Genomic DNA, 18,189 nt, shown 5'->3' on the forward strand with positions numbered 1-18,189 from the left:
TGCAGCAGCTGTGCCAAGAGCAATATTATTTGCATTTTAAGTTATAGCATCTAATGGGATCAAGAACAGAACCAGTTTTTTTCTAAACTCATTTGAAGGTTTGCCAAAGGGGTGATTTACAGCTTCCTAGTAATGATGAACAGTTCAGCTGTCTTGACCAACCTGTGGTCACGCATGTTGCAAACTGACGTAAATATTTTATAACATCTTGCTGCAGTTCCTGTTCCACAGAAATGTTTGTCAAACAGCTCAGGGAATCAAAAGGGTTTTAATCTTTAAATTTAATCTCAGAGCAATTGTACTTTTTTTTTTTTTCTCCCATTCTGAACTTGGATAACTTGTTTCATACTGCCCTTGATTAAAAACAGTTGGAAGAGGAGGATGGGAGTTTTCATTTTTTAACTTTTTTGGAAAAATCTAGGGAACTTTATTAGTTGTTTGATTTATAGGTTAGTGTAAATTTCTTTCTAGTGCAGCAGGTGCTTTTGAAACTGGAAGTGGTTAAGCTTAATCTCAGGAAAGTGATAAAAATTAAAGCACTTGTATGAAATTAGTGGTATTTTGTCACCTGGAATATTTGGATATAGTTCTACTGACACCATATGGAAAAAATAGAGCTGAAATTTTGAGGAGCAAAGAAAGTGGAAAATAAAAGGACTATATCATTGGAAGAATATTTAGAGGTCCTGGGGGGGAAGTTTGATAGAAAGGATGTATCATTTTGTATTTGTGTTATTGTACAAATTGCAGTCCAGATGCTCCAGTATCGGGGCCAAGCATGCTAAGTGCTGTGCATTCAACTGCATATAATTTAGAGACAGCTCCAATCAAGTTGACAATAGACCAAGATAGCAGGGAGAGTGCACGCAAAGGTGATGAGAGCTGTAGACACGAAAGGTCAGATCGCACGTATGTGACCACTTCATGCATCTTCCTTTTTCCTCTCTGCATTAAAAAGGAAGAAAGAGTTTGAAGTAAAATATTCAGACAAGGAGGAGGACAAGGGGCTGGTTCAGAGGGTAGTCACGGTAGGCTAGCTGCTGTCCTGGTGATGTTAAAAGTAGTTTGGACAGTTGGATGACTGATCTCAGCATTTAAGCAAAACGTGCTTGGCAAAACAACAGCCCTTGAGGTTAGCACGAAGATCATCGTAGGGCTGGCTGGAGACTGGATTGGAAAAGGACATGCGTTTGTGCTACGTATATATTATGTGTGCATACATACAGCTGTAGCTACCTGTCAGTGCTAAAAAGGGGGTTTGTGAAATACAGTTGTAGAAATGCTGGAGTAAAGAGAGAGAAGCAAGATCTTAATGCCTTGGGAGACCAAATAAAAGACCGTCAGAGGGCTGAATCTGTGGAAGGCTGAGAAGTGGGAAGAAAAATATCATCATGGTGCAAAGCACAGCTAAACTCTAAGGTGAGCAGCCAAATGAGGACAGCATGAAGATCTCCTTTTGCCTTCCAAAGGGAAGCTGGACATTTGAGAGTGCTGTATGTCTCTCAGCTGGTACGTTCCAATGCCAATGGGCACTGCAATGGGTGACTGTGCCTTGGCCCCGTGCACATCAGATTAGCCACCATTTCTCTGTTGAGCCCCAGCATAAGCTGCCTGCATTGAAGTCCATCAATGACCTTGCGGTGTGGATGGACTGCAGAAACAGTGAGGGAAAAACAAAAGCAGTGCAAATTACTCAAATGAGAGATGGAGGTTCACACAGATTTCCTGTGGGATGCTCTGTTGTTTACCTGCATGTTTAGTTGTCTTCAAGTGGTGGTTGTATAATTGGAGGAGAGCTTAGTGGTGTTTTTTCACTGAGATGACAGATTTCTTATTTAGAGCCTTCTTTATTTCTCATATTCCTAATTTTTAAAGGAAAACATTGCCTTTTTCTAGAATCTTTTAGCTGAGGGGATATCTGAGTGGTTTGTAAGCATCTCGGATGACCTGTAGTGCTCTGCAGCAGGCATATGTTACATCTCATTAAACAGCTATCAATATTGCGGTTCAGAAGCTGAGCCTCCTTGTCCTGGATTAGATGGAAATGAGCAGAAAGCATCTGGTACTGCTGAAGAAGCTGCTGCTGCTGGTTCCCTTCTACAGAGCTTTGGTGGAAGCAGCATACAAGGACATATGAATGGTACAGTGGAGAAATCATCTCTGGTAAAGTCAGTAACAGAACTACTCTTGGTTTCATTCAGATTAAGCTTCCATCCAAGCAATCTTCTTGTGAAACAGCTAGTCCTATGGCTTAGGCAGTGCTTTTCAGTGGTGTTCAACCAAATAGAGCCATCAGCAATCATCCATGAACTGTAATCCAGCTCCAACCTACATTTGGAGCAACCTCATTTGCTGGAGTGGCAATAGCAAATGAGATACAAATTGTGGAGAGACTCCTGTCCTCCAAACCCACAGCATGATGCAGTTTGCGTGCGAGCAGTAAGTGCACAAGATTCATTTTATGTAATTTGCTGGAACCTCAAAAGGAAGTTAGTGCTCTCTATAGTACTGAACCCAAATTATATGCAACCACGATTCACATGACCAGCTGCCTGTACAATGGAAGAAGTTCCCAGACATTGTAAAACTGGCTTTTAAAACTGCATTTTCTTGAAGTTTTGGATCACATTTAAACCTTAAAATTGCCTTGATCTTTCTTCTCAGACATACTTGCTTGTTCGAATTGAGGATGAGGGCTGGTTTTCATAGACTTTGGAATGCAAGTGTTGTAATTTATGCTGAATTCTTCCTGTCTAGGAGAAACATCATATGTGGGAGAAATGTGTGCCTGCAGCATCACAGAAACTGCCATACTTTGACAGAAATACTGGGGTTTGTGCTTGGCAAATCTCCTGCAGAAACTGATTTTACCCTGTTCCCTCTCCCCACGAGGTGACAGAATACCATCCCCCACAGATGAGAGAGATAGCCATGCGGACTAGGAGCTTCTCATTTCTATTCTGGAATAGCTCGTTTCACTCGCTGATTGGCATTAAAAGGTGTGACGGTGGTAGGTGTAAAACAGATGTGGAATTATGCAGGGGGGCTGGGAATCACATAGAAGAGGCACGAGGTTGTCTTCATTTTCTTGGGAGTCAGAAAGGCCAATCCACTGGGATCCATGTGCCAAGATCACGTGGGGTATTTTTGATGGGGGCTGAGAATTTGGGGTTCGCCTCAGGAATCTGCCCATGGGCTTGGCGGTAGCACAAAACCTGATGTTCTCATTACTGCTTGCTCCATCAGGCCTCCCTTCTCTACCAAGTATTTTGCTATCCATGAAGAGGCAACCACTGAATGCTTCGTGTTTTAAGCTCATCCAGGCAGGAACAGTCTTTTACTCTGCTGTATGCGTGTATGCAGGCACCATGTGTCCCACCTTGTTTGGGACTCTGTGCTGCTCTATTGCTCCTAATAATTTCTCAAGATTTCTCGTTTTTTTCCCTGTTACACCAAGTTTTTCTGTAGCATGGCAGTCCTATTGTCCATGCAGTGATTTTACTGTTCTCCTTTACTGAAATACACTGAAGCTTGTATTTCGATACTTCATGCATGTAAAGACATTTGTGAATCTAGTCAAAATCAAAAGAAATAGCAGCCTAATCTATTTCTCACTAAAGCCAAAGAAGTATTCCCATTAGCTTGGCTAGAACTCCATGAGGATCTTAATACTGTGTTTGTGGGAGGAGGGCAGGTATTGAATTTGGCCCAAAATTTGAGTTTCTTAAAAAAACAGCTGTATCTTGTCACCTCTTACTTGGCATTAATTGTCTATCTCCACCTTTCCTATCAATAGAGCAATGCTGCTATTTTTATCTGCAAAGTTCATAGATCCTTCACAAAACCAGCCTGCCAAACCAGCTGTTCTTTGGGGAAGTTTGTCTAGCTCAGTTTTAAAAAATCTGTTTTTCTCAATGCATCAGAATCTTGTTTGCAGACAAAACACATATAATTTCTAGCATATGGATTTCTTCTTTTTTTTTTTTTTTGTTTTTCTTTCTGTGGAGGAAAAATTGCTACCCTGGAGGCTGGCAAACTGGGAATTAGTAATGAGTTCTCCACTAAATTTGGTATAGAGATGTACCCCTGCAGTCTGAAATCACAGAGCAGGGCTTGAGGAGCTTTGCACTGAAGTTCCTCCTATGGATTAAGGAATAAACCCCTGAAGACATTTGGCTTATGAGTTTTATTTATTGAGGTAAACCTCCTGTAACATGTGGGAACAGCATGGCTTTGCTTCTTCTTGGCTCACCCTGTCACATCTTGCCCATCACATGCCCATCAGAGATGTCCTCATCAGGAAAGCATTTACTTCTGTGAGATAAACTGTGCAGGATCAGGTCCCTGGTCAGTAAGTATTCTGGCACAGGGACTTCGTCATATTCCAATTCTGCTCACTCTTACATTGGTGTAAATCAAAAGTTGTAAGACAAGGTAAAAATAAGAATAATAATGGAAATATGTCCCTCTAATCCGGTGAAAGGAAGTTACTTGCAGAAAGCAAAACAGTTATGGTAAAACCTCATTAATAGTAGGGACAACTCAACTTGTAATTGAATTAGTGGACCTCATTAAAGATGGTTCCCCAGGAACTGAAACAAACATGAAGTTTAGTTGCTTAATTATCTTTGTCTTGGAGGTTTTTTAGCATTCCCAGGCTCTGTGGGAGAGAAAGAAATGATATGAAAGGATTAGAAATCCACGATTATATTATTTTGTAACAAAGGGGATGGCCAAGAGTTTGGGATTTTTTAGCTAGTGACTTTGAACCCAGAAAGAGGTATAGATTCTGTGAGAAGAGTTTGTAAATCATGGTCAACAAAAGGTTTCCCCAGCAATAACTGCTGAGAAGGTACAGCAGGGAATCCTTCCAGCTTTCAGAGAAGACACACTGAACAATGTCTTCCCCATACCCTAAAAGGTTCGGGTTTTTTCCAAGCTTAAGAGCACAAACACATACAAATTAAAGGTAATAAGAAGATATTTAAATGAGAAAATGAAATATTAGTCCTCCGATGTGCGTCCTTCACTCTTTTTATACAAATAATATTTTCAGTACAGCTTTTCCAGGGTGGGATGCAGTGCAGGACAGGGCCCGTGGCAGTCCATCCGCAGCAGCAAGAGAAGCTCAAGTAGCTGAGAAGGAGCACTGTGAAGAGGGTTATCAAGTCAGCCAGAGATGAGGAAGCCGCAGTGGGATCTGACCTTTGTAGAAAAATCTTTCACAGTGTAGAAAATTGATGGTTTTTGCTGTTGCTCTCTGCTCCCCAGCCCCTGCATGCGGTGTCAGTGGGGATTAGTTTAGCTTCTGGCGCTGACCCCTTATGGCAGGAACTTTTGCTTGCAGATAGTCCAAGTACATCCCGGCTGTAAAATTGGACAGGTGCAAATATCTATGGAAAACACATTACAGGAAAAATCTGTACAGAATAAGCTTATTAAGTTCCCTGACTATTAGGACTTCCCTAGCATGGCTGTTAACATACTAATCATAAAGGAGAAGCGGATTAGCTGTGCCTGCTCTCGCAGCCTGCAGTGGTGATCCCTGTGTGTCTCCATTTTCCCCATGTCCCCTTCCAGCACCCTGCTCTTACCAGACTAGGAACCTAGACTGTTCCAGAGACTGTTTGAAAATGGCTGAGAGATGTTCACTGATCCCTGTTTACTCAGCTCAGAGACTGCCAGGCCAGCTTTCAATTGCATGGCTTAGGGACTGTGGTCCCGGTAGGCATGCTGAGAACCACAGCTTGAGTGTCACCATCACAGAGGGCAATGGCCTGGGACTGTACAAACTGCATAAACCCCTTGGTCTGGCCATGCAGGCCACCCCACAGCCCACCCCGTGCTGTAGCTGCTAGTTGCACCCTAGAGCACAGGCCTATGGAAAGATGCAGTAAGCCAAGACTCTGCTCCAAAAAGGTGCTGAGCAGCTGGAGATGGTCTGAGCCACAGTGGACTCTGCATGTTCTGCACTAGGTAAGGCCTAATTCAGCCCTTAATTAAGCCCCCATTGCCTTAACAACAGTTTTCTGATACCCTAGGAACTACCATTTTGTGTCTTTGTTCCCACCTGCAGAAGTATGATCTATAATGAGTAAATTATAAGGCTAAGCCATGCTTGCATCCCTCCTGCTTGTATTCATCCCTGAGTGAAATACCCCCTTCTCCCTGCTGGAGAGTGCAGGCGGTGATAAAACTAATTGTAATCTGTGAATTGGCTTCACTGTTCAGTTTCTGAAATAAGTGGCTTTCATAGGCTTGAGCTGCAAAGAGGGAGCTGCCACTTAACAAACTTGGTCTTATTTCTTACTGCTGTCAGCAGTAAGAAAACAAGTATTTGGGGTTCTTTGCAGCAAGCCTTTTTCAGCACAAACCCCCTTGCTTAGCCCCTACGTAGCATGAAGCCTTGTGGGCAGCTGATGTTTTTGCCTTTGTTTTTGGGTAGTGACATAGCATCTGCCCTCTCCATGACAACTCATTTCCCACACATTTAAAAATGAATCGGAGCACCTGGCTTTAGCTCTGCAGGGCTGTGGCTCACCATCTAATCATTAGACCTTTCAAGACCAGAAAAAGAGTGGTACAATATGGCTTTCAGGCAGTCTTAAAAAAAAAAATCCAACCCTAAAAGCTTTAATCTTAAACATAGCAATACCTCAGTGAATTCCAGCTTTTGATCTGGGGCAGAATGTGTTTCCAAATTCATTTCACGCTGTGCTGTTTCAGTGAATATAACCACTTCACCCAGGGGTCCTACTCCTAGACCTTCCGAGAAACTTCAGAAAGCAGCCTTCAAAGTCAGGGCAGGCAATTTCTGCTCTGCTCCCGACCCTGCTATAGAGCCACTGTATGGTGGACCAGCTCTGTACTTAAAAGTGGTTTGGAGATTTAACTGGTTGTGAAGGCAGGGACTTCCTCATCACGCATGGTTGCAATTGCTCCAGTATGAGGGTGGTTTTACTGGTAGAGCTCATTCAGATGCAATAAATACAAAAGTGCAGTGAGCTAGAGATGTATTTTAGTATGACCATGCTTACCCTTGGACTGTAAACAGCAAAACTGTGGTTGTGTTTGAACAGTTTAATCTGCTCTTGCGATCCAAAGACATGTATTCATGCACATAGATCTCCAAATTGCTTAAAATTAGAGTTCAGAGTCTTGCATTTGCTGTGCCTTGAAACAGTGATTTGGCACCAGAGACCGGACTCCTGGCACTATGTGGACCTAAAAACTAGCCAGAAATTAAGCACCGAGCAGAGATGTGCCCAAAGCATGCACGAATGTCCCTCCCAGCCCAAGTTAAACAGACAAACCGCTCTACAACCCCACGCTCCCTTTTGACCCTATTCAGTCATTCATTATTACATTAATTCCCAATACCATTTCAAGAGGTTTCCCAGCACACTGCTGAACACTTTTCAGCCTGGTGAGTTCCCCCCCAAAAGGAGAAAAAAAAACCAGCAGAACCAAAGGGCGAGTGCCCAGATGCAAGTGCTTCACCTTCATGGCAGCTCTAATTCCATCACAGCTCTCACACTGCCCCTGGGTCTTTTAGAAGAGTATCTGCTGCTGGTTTACTTTTTTTGCTGAGTTTCAGTTCCGTTCCAGGGGATGAACAGGGATCAGGTCTGTGACCCTGATCACCCAACCTGTGATGTGACTCTCTCTAGACAAGCAAGTGGAGTATTTACTGCCAAATATTTCTGTCTCCCATTATCTATCCTCCATGTTCAAAGGTTGCAGGAAGTAAGTGGTTTGAAATTTTATCTTTTTTTTTTTCCATTCATTGCAGATAAACTTTGACATTCATAGTAGCTATATTTTCCCTGCCGTGATACAATATTGTCAGTGTAAAGCCAAATAGTGATGTAGAGCTGATGTCCAGTATTGGTCTTAGTCTAGTATTTCAGAAGTCACCAGTCTGGAGAATACAGATGGTTGCAAGTTTTCTGGTAAGAATATGTTGGGTTTTTTTTAAATTCAGAAATGATGACTCACAAAAACTCAAACTTTGTCTTGTGGGAACGTACCAGTTCTGCTATGAAGCTCATTTCAGGGAAGGCTTCTCAGGCCCAGGAAGGAAATTTGGGTCAGAAATGTCAGGCACTTCAGCAGAACCAGCCATGTCCTGGGTACAACAGTCAACAATGACCACAGAGACCTTGATGCCATTTCTGGGTTTGACAGCAAAATCTTGACCTCCTGCCTCCTGGGCAACTGCTGACTTCTCATCTGCTGGCTGGAAGAGGGATGATTTCTCTCTGTCATGTTCTTACATCAAAGATTTTGAAAATAATTGGCTCTATCCTGATACAGAGCAGAAAAAAACTATGAAAATGCTTGTGGGAAAAAAGACTGTTTTCTTCTCAGATGTCCCAGAGGCTGAATATCTTTTCTGAAATATATAAAGACTTTTTTTTTTTTTTAATTTGCGCTAGTGCACAATTTACTAATAAAAGAAGTGTCACACTATGTACAAAGCATGGGTCTGGCAAAAAGGAGAATCAGTTTCAGTCCTTTCCTCTCTCCTGTCACAGGTTACTTGGCATTGCTGATAGTTTGAGAAACATTTTCACCAGTATCTACACCACTTACAAGTGAGCGGCTCTTCCAGCGATCCATTCCCACTGCTGTATGTCCTCAGTGGCTGTGCCCAGGTTTGCCAATGTCTGTAGAGCCATCTATAGTGTATCATCAGCCAGGGGAGCTGCTCTGAGCTCAAATGACCTGGTTATTTTTAATCCAGGTACTTCCTTTCGCTGATTAACCATGTGACTGCACACATGCTTGTGCTGGCACAACCATTGGGATGGCACGGGGACAGGAACAAGCAATAGGAGGCGAGGGAAGGCTGCCAAAACCAAGTTCATCGAGATATGTCCTCAGTTTTTCTTGTGCAACAATAATAACAGTTATTTGTCATAGAGAAATACTAAATCCATGGAAGAAAACAGCAGTTTAACAGCTATGTAGTCATAAAGCTGCTCATTAAGATTTTTTCAAGCATTTGTCTGTGTGCTTGAGTAGACGTAGTCCAATAATTACTGATTTTGAATATTTTACTTCCAGCTGTTCATCAAGATATGAATCAGTTCGTTAGTTATGGGTGAAGTTTTCATTAGGATTTAAGCTCCTTAGACGCTCCTGAAAATGTTTCCTTCTATCCTGCTGTCTAATCTGCTATCAGCATAGCAGAAATCCCATTAATTAAGGACTAAGACCTTTTATAATCTTCTTCCCAGACTGCAGAATGCGTTTACCATTGCTGTTCATCAGGGTGAGTCCAGCACAGGGCACTGCTGGTCGTCTGGAGCATCAGCCCCTGCATGCACAGGAGCGGGACATGCTCAGGCTTCTGCCTAGGAAGGATGAAATTGTCCTGTAAGGGCAGGGTTATCCCACCCAATCTAGCATTCCAGCTTAAGCTGTAGGCCAGTGTCAGCTGCTTAAAAGGACTTGTGGCACTCTGTGTGCTCCTTGAATAAAAATAAAGGGTTAGCTCTGAGGAAGCATCCTACATGTCATGTCTTCTGCTCTGCTAATATGCCATTAATATACGTTGTGTCTAGTGGAAAACTGGAAGGTAACTGAAGTTGATGAGTTGGGTATACTTTTCAGTATCCAAATCTGAATCTTTGCTAACTGGAGGTTAGCAAATGTGACGCCCATCTACAGGAAGGGTGATAAAGAGGATCTGGGGAACTGCAGGCCTGTCAGTCTGACCTCGGTGCCAGGGAAGGTTATGGAGCAGATCATCTTGAGTGCCATCACACAGCACGTACAGGACAACCAGGGGATCAGGCCCAGTCAGCATGGGTTTATAAAAGGCAGGTCCTGCTTGACCAACCTGATCTCCTTCTGTGACAAGGTGACCCACGTAGTGGATGAGGGAAAGGCTGTGGATGTTGTCTACCTAGACTTTAGTAAAGCCTTTGACACCGTTTCCCACAGCATTCTCCTGGAGAAACTGGCTGCTCGTGGCTTGGACAGGTGTACTCTTCACTGGGTAAAAAACTGGCTGCCTGGCCGGGCCCAAAGAGTGGTGGTGAATGGAGTTAAATCCAGTTGGCGGCCAGTCACAAGTGGTGCTCCCCAGGGCTCAGTACTGGGGCCAGTTCTGTTTGATATCTTTATCAATGATCCGGACGACGGGATCGAGTGCACCCTCAGCAAGTTCGCAGATGACACCAAGTTGGGAGGGAGTGTTGATCTGCTCGAGGGCAGGAAGGCTCTACAGAGGGATGTGGGCAGGCTGGATCGATGGGCCGAGGCCAGTTGTATGAGGTTCAACAAGGCTCAGTGCTGGGTCCTGCACTTGGGTCACAACAACCCCATGCAACACTACAGGCTTGGGGAAGAGTGGCTGGAAAGCTGCCTGGTGGAAAAAGACCTGGGGGTGTTGGTCAACAGCCGGCTGAATATGAGCCAGCAGTGTGCCCAGGTGGCCAAGAAGGCCAACGGCATCCTGGCCTGTATCAGAAAATCGTGTGACAAAGTGATCGTCCCCCTGTACTCAGCACTGGTGAGGCCGCACCTCGAGTCCTGTGTTCAGTTTTGGGCCCCTCACTGCAGGAAAGACATTGAGGTGCTGGAGCGTGTCCAGAGAAGGGCAACGAAGTTGGTGAAGGGTCTGGAGCACAAGTCCTATGAGGAGCGGCTGAGGGAACTGGGGTTGTTCAGCCTGGAGAAAAGGAGGCTGAGGGGAGACCTGATCGCTCTCTACAGCTGCCTGAGAGGAGGGTGTAGTGAGGTGGGGGCTGGTCTCTTCTGTCAGGGAACAAGAGATAGGACGAGAGGAAATGGCCTCAAGTTGCGGCAGGGGAGGTTTAGATTGGATATTAGAAAAAATTTCTTCCCCAAAACGGTTGTCAGGCATTGGAACAGGTTGCCCAGGGAAGTGGTTGAGTCACCATCCCTGGAGGTATTTAAAAGATGTGTAGATGTGGTGCTTAGGGACACGATTTAGTGGTGGACTTGGCAGGATTAGGTTTACAGTTGGACTCGATGATCTTAAAGGTTTTTTCCAACCTAAACGAGTCTGTGATTCTATGATTCTAAACCTGTCATGTGATTTGTAAAGGATTGTGAGAGCTGGGCTTTCAGGAAGGCCATTGAAACTAGTAGGCGTGAGCTAATTAAGTATTATAAGAAGAGCATAAAGTGAAAGAAACCCTAGGAATGTATACACTATAAAGTTGTACACACTGTAGAGACCAACCAAATTGACATGGCAAAAGAGTGTGGATCATCAAAGCCCTGCTGATGCTGGGACTGGTAATCCAGAAGCTGTCGGGTCTGGGTGGTCCGAGCCCCACGGTCCCTGCAGGGGAGGCTGCCTCCAGGCCCTTGGGGGCTGCATGCTGTTGCTGGCTTTCCTCTTGGATATCCTGTCTGGTAGTGCATATTGTGCCATTTGAATGTGCCTTCCTCTTTTTTTCCCCAGGGAATGGCTTTTACACTTGAAGAGAGGCTGCAGCTTGGAATTCATGGCCTCCTTCCTCCTTGCTTCTTGAGCCAAGACGTTCAAGTCCTCCGTGTGATGAAAAACTATGAGAACAAATCTAATGATCTAGACAAGTATGTCAAAAACATCTTATCTCCTCCTTCCCTCCCCCTTTAGTTTTCAGTTCTTTAAAGCTCCCAGGAAGACCTGAGGATCCTGCTTCGAGGCACACAGGTTTCCCTCGGAGTCACTTTTTTCCAGCTGTCCCTACTCTCCAGCACCAGGAGTGTTTATTCTGGCCTGTCTGCCTTCACCTCTGTTACATGCCATCCCAGTCCCAGAATAGCACTGGTACTGCTTTTTCCTACCACCTCATTGCTGGAGAGCTCTGGTATTAGCCTAGCAATTCACTGTGCTTTGGGTACAAGTACAGAACAAAAAGGCAGTCCCTGCCCCAGAGCACTGCAGGTAGAGTGAACACGTCCTGCATGTACCTATCTGGATGCTCATTCACTAAAATACTGGGTAGAAGAACAGAAAGAACCTGCCAACTGGTAGGAAAAAAATAAAAAAGCAGAAGCAATGATGAATATTGACTAATCTTTCTGCTCCTGAGCTTCCATTGCATCCAGTATTGTTCATCAGGGTTATTGATGAAAGATGGTGCTTGACGCCTGTTGTGATGGACGGTAGGGTTTGCATTTCCATCTTTCTCAGCTGCCATTGATCTGGGGACTGAAGCAGCAGGATTCTTCCCCTGTAGAGCAATTCCACTGGCTTTTCTGTGTCACAAATGCCTGTGTCAATCTTGCAAATTATATATTGTTGGCAGTGTGTGATGCCTTTTTGAAGCCACACTGCTTGGGTGCTGAACACAAAAGGGAGTTTGTCATTATGTTCATACAAATTTCTCAGACAGAAAACAATTTGCAATCTCTCTTTATTTTTCTGAGGTTTTCGTTTTTCTGGCTTCAATTTGACAAATTCTATCTTAGCCGATGAAGCATTTTCAAGGAGGAAAAATCTTTGGGAGAAATGTAACATATTGTAAGTCACTAAGTGGTCATATAAACCCAGTGATGCACATGTAAGTCTGGACAACACTAAGAATGCAAAGTTGATTTAACATTTCATTTTCTAAATTAATGTGTTTGTCTTTTTTTTTTTTTTCAAAGATGGAATTTAGCTATCCTTCTGGTTTTAGTGATTAAGTGATTGAGAATGCAGGATAATGGAGAGAGAGGTTTTGTGGAAATATTTCAGGAAAGACAGTGCTTTGAAATGTGCATATTAACATTTGCATATATGCATATTTCATCTTCTAGATTGCATAATAAATTTTTATAATAAAGATGGTGTCCCACTCTGTCCCAGGTAGCCCTGAAGTCTACTTTTGACCTTTTCCATTCAATGCATTTATTTTTAATGCAAGTTCCGAAATTCTGAGGTTATACATGGGTCTGACTTCCAGCCCTACTGAGTCTTCGTGAGCTGTCAGTGAGGATGGTGGACCTAGTCAGGCCCTCTGGGAAATTTTGCTTCAAGTGTCTGCTCATGATGTAGCACTGAAGAGCGTCAGGGCTTGGGAGAGCTGAATACGTACTGAGTGAGCCAACTACTGCTTTTTATGAAACTGCCAACAACCATAAATACTGATATATATCTATTTTATTTTACTTTTAAGGTATATTGTTCTTATGACATTACAAGACAGGAATGAGAAGCTTTTTTACCGAGTGCTGACCTCCGACATTGAGAGATTCATGCCCATCGTTTACACCCCAACGGTTGGCCTGGCTTGTCAGCAGTATGGTTTGGCTTTCAGGAGACCACGGTGAGTGAACAGGCTGTTCTCGCCCCTTTTTTTAATTTTATGTGAATGTTTCTTTTGTATTGACAGTCCATCTTTATGTGGGTGGCCCAAAACATCTAAAACTCGATCCTTCATCAAAAGATGGACCAGCAAGCAGCTTCGTGTGTGTACGTTTCATGATGAGCTGGGGAGTCGAGAATAGCTCTGCCTTCTTCCTACAAACAGCGAACAGAGTGGTTTTGTTCTCAAACAGTACTGTACAGTCTGTGCAGCTTAGCTCCAAACAGCTCTCTGAACTTATGGCTGCACCCCTCCCCATCTGCTGTCTCAGGAGCACGGAGTGCCTTCTGCAGTGCTGGTGTTTGAGTAATTGTTGGATTTTGGATACGTTGTGCTCATTTTGAACTTTTGTATGCACTTCCACAATCCACCCCACAAGAAACATTTTCATAGGAGATGATGCTCTGCATCAGTGCCTTCCTCGCTGCTCAGAACACTTGCTGTGTAAATTCATGCAATATTAGACACTCTGTACTGTGTTGGAAGACCCTGTTCTGCGTAATTCTTCTTAATGATTAATGTTTAGGTAAAGACCTCATTAGCATTCTGAAATACATTTTAGTCCTTGCCTGAAAATGCAATGGTAACGTTCAGTTTTCTTTGCAAGCTTTTTATTTTTTTGTCCTTGAAGTGTACCAGTAGATAGATAAACATTTTAGCTTTTGCTGTAGGAATATGCAAAGTAAAGGAATGGAATAATACCATTTTAAAAGCATTTCAAAAGCATGAGGTTTAACTGCAGTTTCAGCTGAGAGTAATGTGGTATGTGGGGAAACTGAGGCAAGTTCTACTAGCTGACTCAAGGTCACAGGGGGACCCTGAGGCAGACCTCGAAGATGTAAGGGCTGTGTAGACAGATAATGAATAACATATTATGAATAAGGTTATCGTGGCAAACACACTTGCATCCTGCTTATCATCAAAATTTCTACTAAAGTCACTGTATTCCTTCACATGAGCTACTCCTCAGAATTGTTTTTTGGTTTGTGTCTATCCCAGGTAATTGTGTTCTGTTCCCTGATACCCAACTTCTGGATCTGCTGGGCTGTGGTGAAGTCTTTCATCTAGTCAAGTCTTGATGATATCCCCTCCTCCTCCTCAGTGTGTATGAGGAAACCAGAGAAGGAATTGCTCTTTGTACAAGGGGACACTTACTTCTTCTGGGCAAGAGTAAAAGGTAGCAGAGATAAGAGAGCCCAGATTCTGTCTCCAGGTGTTGAATTGTGAGCATTGTCAGGCAGGGAAGAGCACACTGCTGGTTCTCAGCTAATCAAAATTCACAGCAACAATTCCTGCTGTACAGCCACTGTGTCTTTGCCTTCAGTCTGCCTTTACCTTGCAAGAAGTTAAAACAACATTTGGGAGCTTTACTTCTTTTATTTTCCATCCCTGATGTTATCCTCAGGAAATCATGGGTGTCTTTCCATGTATTGGACTCTTTCTGCAGTTGTTGCTGTTGGAGAATTCCCCTTCCTGAACCCACTTTGTTCTCATGCTTTAAACCCACAGTATTTTACCACTGTGGTAAGAACATCTGTTCTCATAGTCTGACAGTTTTGCTGCTGAACTTGGACTTGGAGCTGTTCTGGATTCCAGTCCGTGGCTTCCGCAGGGAAGGGCAAACTATCATGCCCTTAGTACACTGAATTTCCTATGGCGGGGAGTTTGTTTCCCTGAAGATGTAGAGTGAATTTCAGCCTAGCCTCAGATTTGGTTTTAATCAAGGTTGTTTTAGCAAAAGAGTGGTTTTATTGCAAAAAGAAAAGAGCTATTATATCATGTAAAGTGATGAGATTAAAATGAGAAGCATTCATATGTGCTTTTTTTATCAATCTGACTCTTATTGTCCTGCAGTATATATTTTCTCTCCTGGAGCATATTATGTACATCAGGAGCTGGCCTGCAAGACACTTAGTTCAGCGTAGGATGCCAACACTTTCTGCTAAAATCATTGGGACGTGCAGATTTGGGGAGTTCAGGAATTAAGATCTAAGTTTGAATTTCTAGCTCTTCCCATGTTTGTTATCCTAAGCTGCACTGGCAGTCTGAAAAGCTGATTCTTCTAACCTAATTTTATTTGTATTGGAAGGTTTTTAAAGCAAAATGACACCTATGTAATTATATTTCACTGATGTTTTAGGGAGAACATGGCACCTAGAGCTGGAGAGGATGTCCAAGCCATTCATTTTTGCTCTGCTGTCACAGGAAGCCTTATCATATAATCCTGTTCATTAACTGATTATGTGTTATTTTAAATCTGCAATAGAGCTGCTGTACGTAGCCCATTCCAGTATTTAACTCTCGTATAAGTAGAAAGTGTTTTTCCACTAGTACATAACCTAAATGTTCTTTGCCGATGTCATTGTCTCTGCAGTAGCCTTTTCACAGTAGAAGACTGGGATCATGTTCAGCCCGGTGGTTTTCTTGCCTGTAGTTCGTGTTGTTCTGTCTGGGTTGTCCCACTCTGGAGTCTCCTGTTTGGCTACATTTCTCCTGAAATGCACCACAAAAGAGTAAGCACAGCTTCGCCATGGAGGACTGGCAGTGTCAGGGAGACTGGAGCAGTTAGATTTTAGCTTTTGCTAACACGTCCCAGCGTGCACTTGCCTTTTTTGGCATTATCTGAGTGGTCCGGTCACTGTAATTCATTTTGTCATCTTCCTGTGAATCTTTTCTTTGACACAATTACCCCACCAAATATGTGCCACTGTATAATTGTGCTTAGCATTTCCCCTCACTACATGTCCTGCTATGAACTCTGTCCTGTTGGTTTTGGGTCATCTCTCCAGTGAATCAAAGTTTTTCTAAACCTGTTCTCCGGAGTGCCACACCTCCCGGCCCGACTCTTTGGGCAACAGGGAGCTGGTTTGAATGTCTGCTGCAGCAATTACCTTTTCATCCAAACTGTCACATTTAATGCTGTTGGTCAGGCAGGAGAGATGAGATATCTCAGTTTTAAAATACCATATGGTGCTCCAACATGGATGGATGTGCACATACAGATGCAGTAGAATCATAGAATAGAATGGTTTGGGTTGGGAGGGACCTTAAAGATCATCTAGTACCAACCCCCCTGCCATGGGCAGGGACACCTTCCACTAGACCAGGTTGCTCCAAGCCCCATCCAGCCTGGCCTTGAACACTGCCAGGGATGGGGCAGCCACAGCCTCTCTGGGCAACCTGTGCCAGTGCCTCACCACCCTCACAGTGAAGAACTTCTTCCTTACATCTAATCTAAATCTGCCCTCTTTCAGTTTAAAGCCATTACCCCTTGTCCTATCCCTACATGCCCTTGTAAAAAGTCCCTCCCTATCTTTCCTGTAGGTCCCCTTTAGGTACTGGAAGGCTGCTATAAGGTCTCCCTGGAGCCTTCTCTTCTCCAGGCTGAACAACCCCAACTCTCTCAGCCTGTCTTCACAGGAGAGGTGCACCAGCCCCCTGATCATCTTCATGGCCCTGCTCTGGACCCGCTTGTGCAGGTCCATGTCCTTCTTAATTTGGGGGCCCCAGAGCTGAACGCAGTACTCCAGATGAGGGTCTCATCAGAGCAGAGTACAGGGGCAGAATCCCCTCCCTTGACCTGCTGGTCACGCTTCTTTTGATGCAGCCCAGGATACAGTTGGCTTTCTGGGCTGCAAGAGCACATTGCCAGCTCATATTCAGTTTTTCATCCACTAATACCCCCAAGTCCTTCTCCTCAGGGCTGCTCTCAATCCACTCATCGCCCAGCCTGTATTTGTGCTTTGGATCACCCCCATCCATGTGCAGGACCTTGCACTTGGCCTTGTTGAACCTCATGAGGTTTCACACAGCCCCACCTCTCAAGCCTGTCCAGGTCCCTCTGGATGGCATCCCTTCCCTCCAGCGTGTCGACCGCACCACACAGCTCGGTGTCGTCGGCAAACTTGCTGAGGGTGCGCTCAGTCCCACTGTCCGTGTCCCCATAGCACAGCTTGTGGTGAGGAGGGAAATCTACAGAATATTATGCAGTCTTTCTGCAGCCACAGCAGCAGCAATTAGTGACCTGTGGACACAATAAACTTATTCCCTGTGTTGAGATATTTCTCAGCCCCATTAGTGCTTGGCTTTATATTTGAAAGTTGAGCCTGGAAAGATTAAGGCACAAGTAACTTGCTTACAAAGCAACTCTTGTACAAGAGCATCTGAAAATAGTCCTATGAGGTCCAGCAGGGCTTCTCTCATCAGAATACATTTATCAGTGTTCGCATGGCTGCAGATTTTGTTTGCCAGATACTGCTGTCATAATTGCAGGGCTCAATGCCTCTTTTACCTTTCCTGGTCTCTATATATAAACTATTGAGGGTGGACCTTTTACTTGCACTTTTACTGGGCTAGTGTCTGGAGTTCTCATTTCAGGTCAGGGCTCCTGCATCCTCTCTGCCAGCAGATTTATCTGCTCCAAATGGGGTCAGACACCTGCTATTCCTTCCTTTCGAAAAGCTACCCAGCCAGCAGTCTAAAAATACAGGCTTTCTCTGTTTACCGGTAGAAAAGAGCTACTAGGAAAAAAACACTTGCAAACATCCGACTCTTGGCATGCTTATCTATGATGCCCATAGTCTCTCTGCTTCTTCTGGTGGGCCAGGCAGAGTTCCTGATGCCCCAGCAGGTTCCTGTCTGCCTTCCCCAAACTCCTACTGCCTTTCTCTTCAGGAGTCACTTTAATTTCTTCAAGCAGCCTTATTTTTTTAATGTGGCCTCCAACTTTTTCCTTTGTGATGAAGACACAGAGGTTTAGAACAACTGGAAGAGAGGTGGAACCATCAAATTATTAAAATGATATTCTGGCACTGTCGCGTAAGAGCGCTGAAGTTTTTGCTGGAAGGTGTCTATGTTGAATCACATTTTTCCT

The 18,189-nt window shown here is 44.0% G+C and overlaps 1 protein-coding gene across 2 annotated transcripts in view; it reads left to right on the forward strand.

The window, feature by feature from the left end:
* Positions 1–18,189, forward strand: part of ME3 (malic enzyme 3) — a 128,184-nt gene that overhangs the window by 57,663 nt on the left and 52,332 nt on the right. For both annotated transcript variants that reach the window (XM_075050133.1, XM_075050134.1), the window contains exons 2-3: positions 11,444–11,577; positions 13,128–13,277. In XM_075050133.1, coding sequence (XP_074906234.1) covers positions 11,444–11,577; positions 13,128–13,277 — 284 coding nt within the window. The remainder of the gene's footprint in view (positions 1–11,443; positions 11,578–13,127; positions 13,278–18,189) is intronic.

Source organism: Buteo buteo, chromosome 18 (genome assembly GCF_964188355.1).
Source record: "Buteo buteo chromosome 18, bButBut1.hap1.1, whole genome shotgun sequence".
In the NCBI taxonomy this organism is placed as follows: domain Eukaryota; kingdom Metazoa; phylum Chordata; class Aves; order Accipitriformes; family Accipitridae; genus Buteo; species Buteo buteo.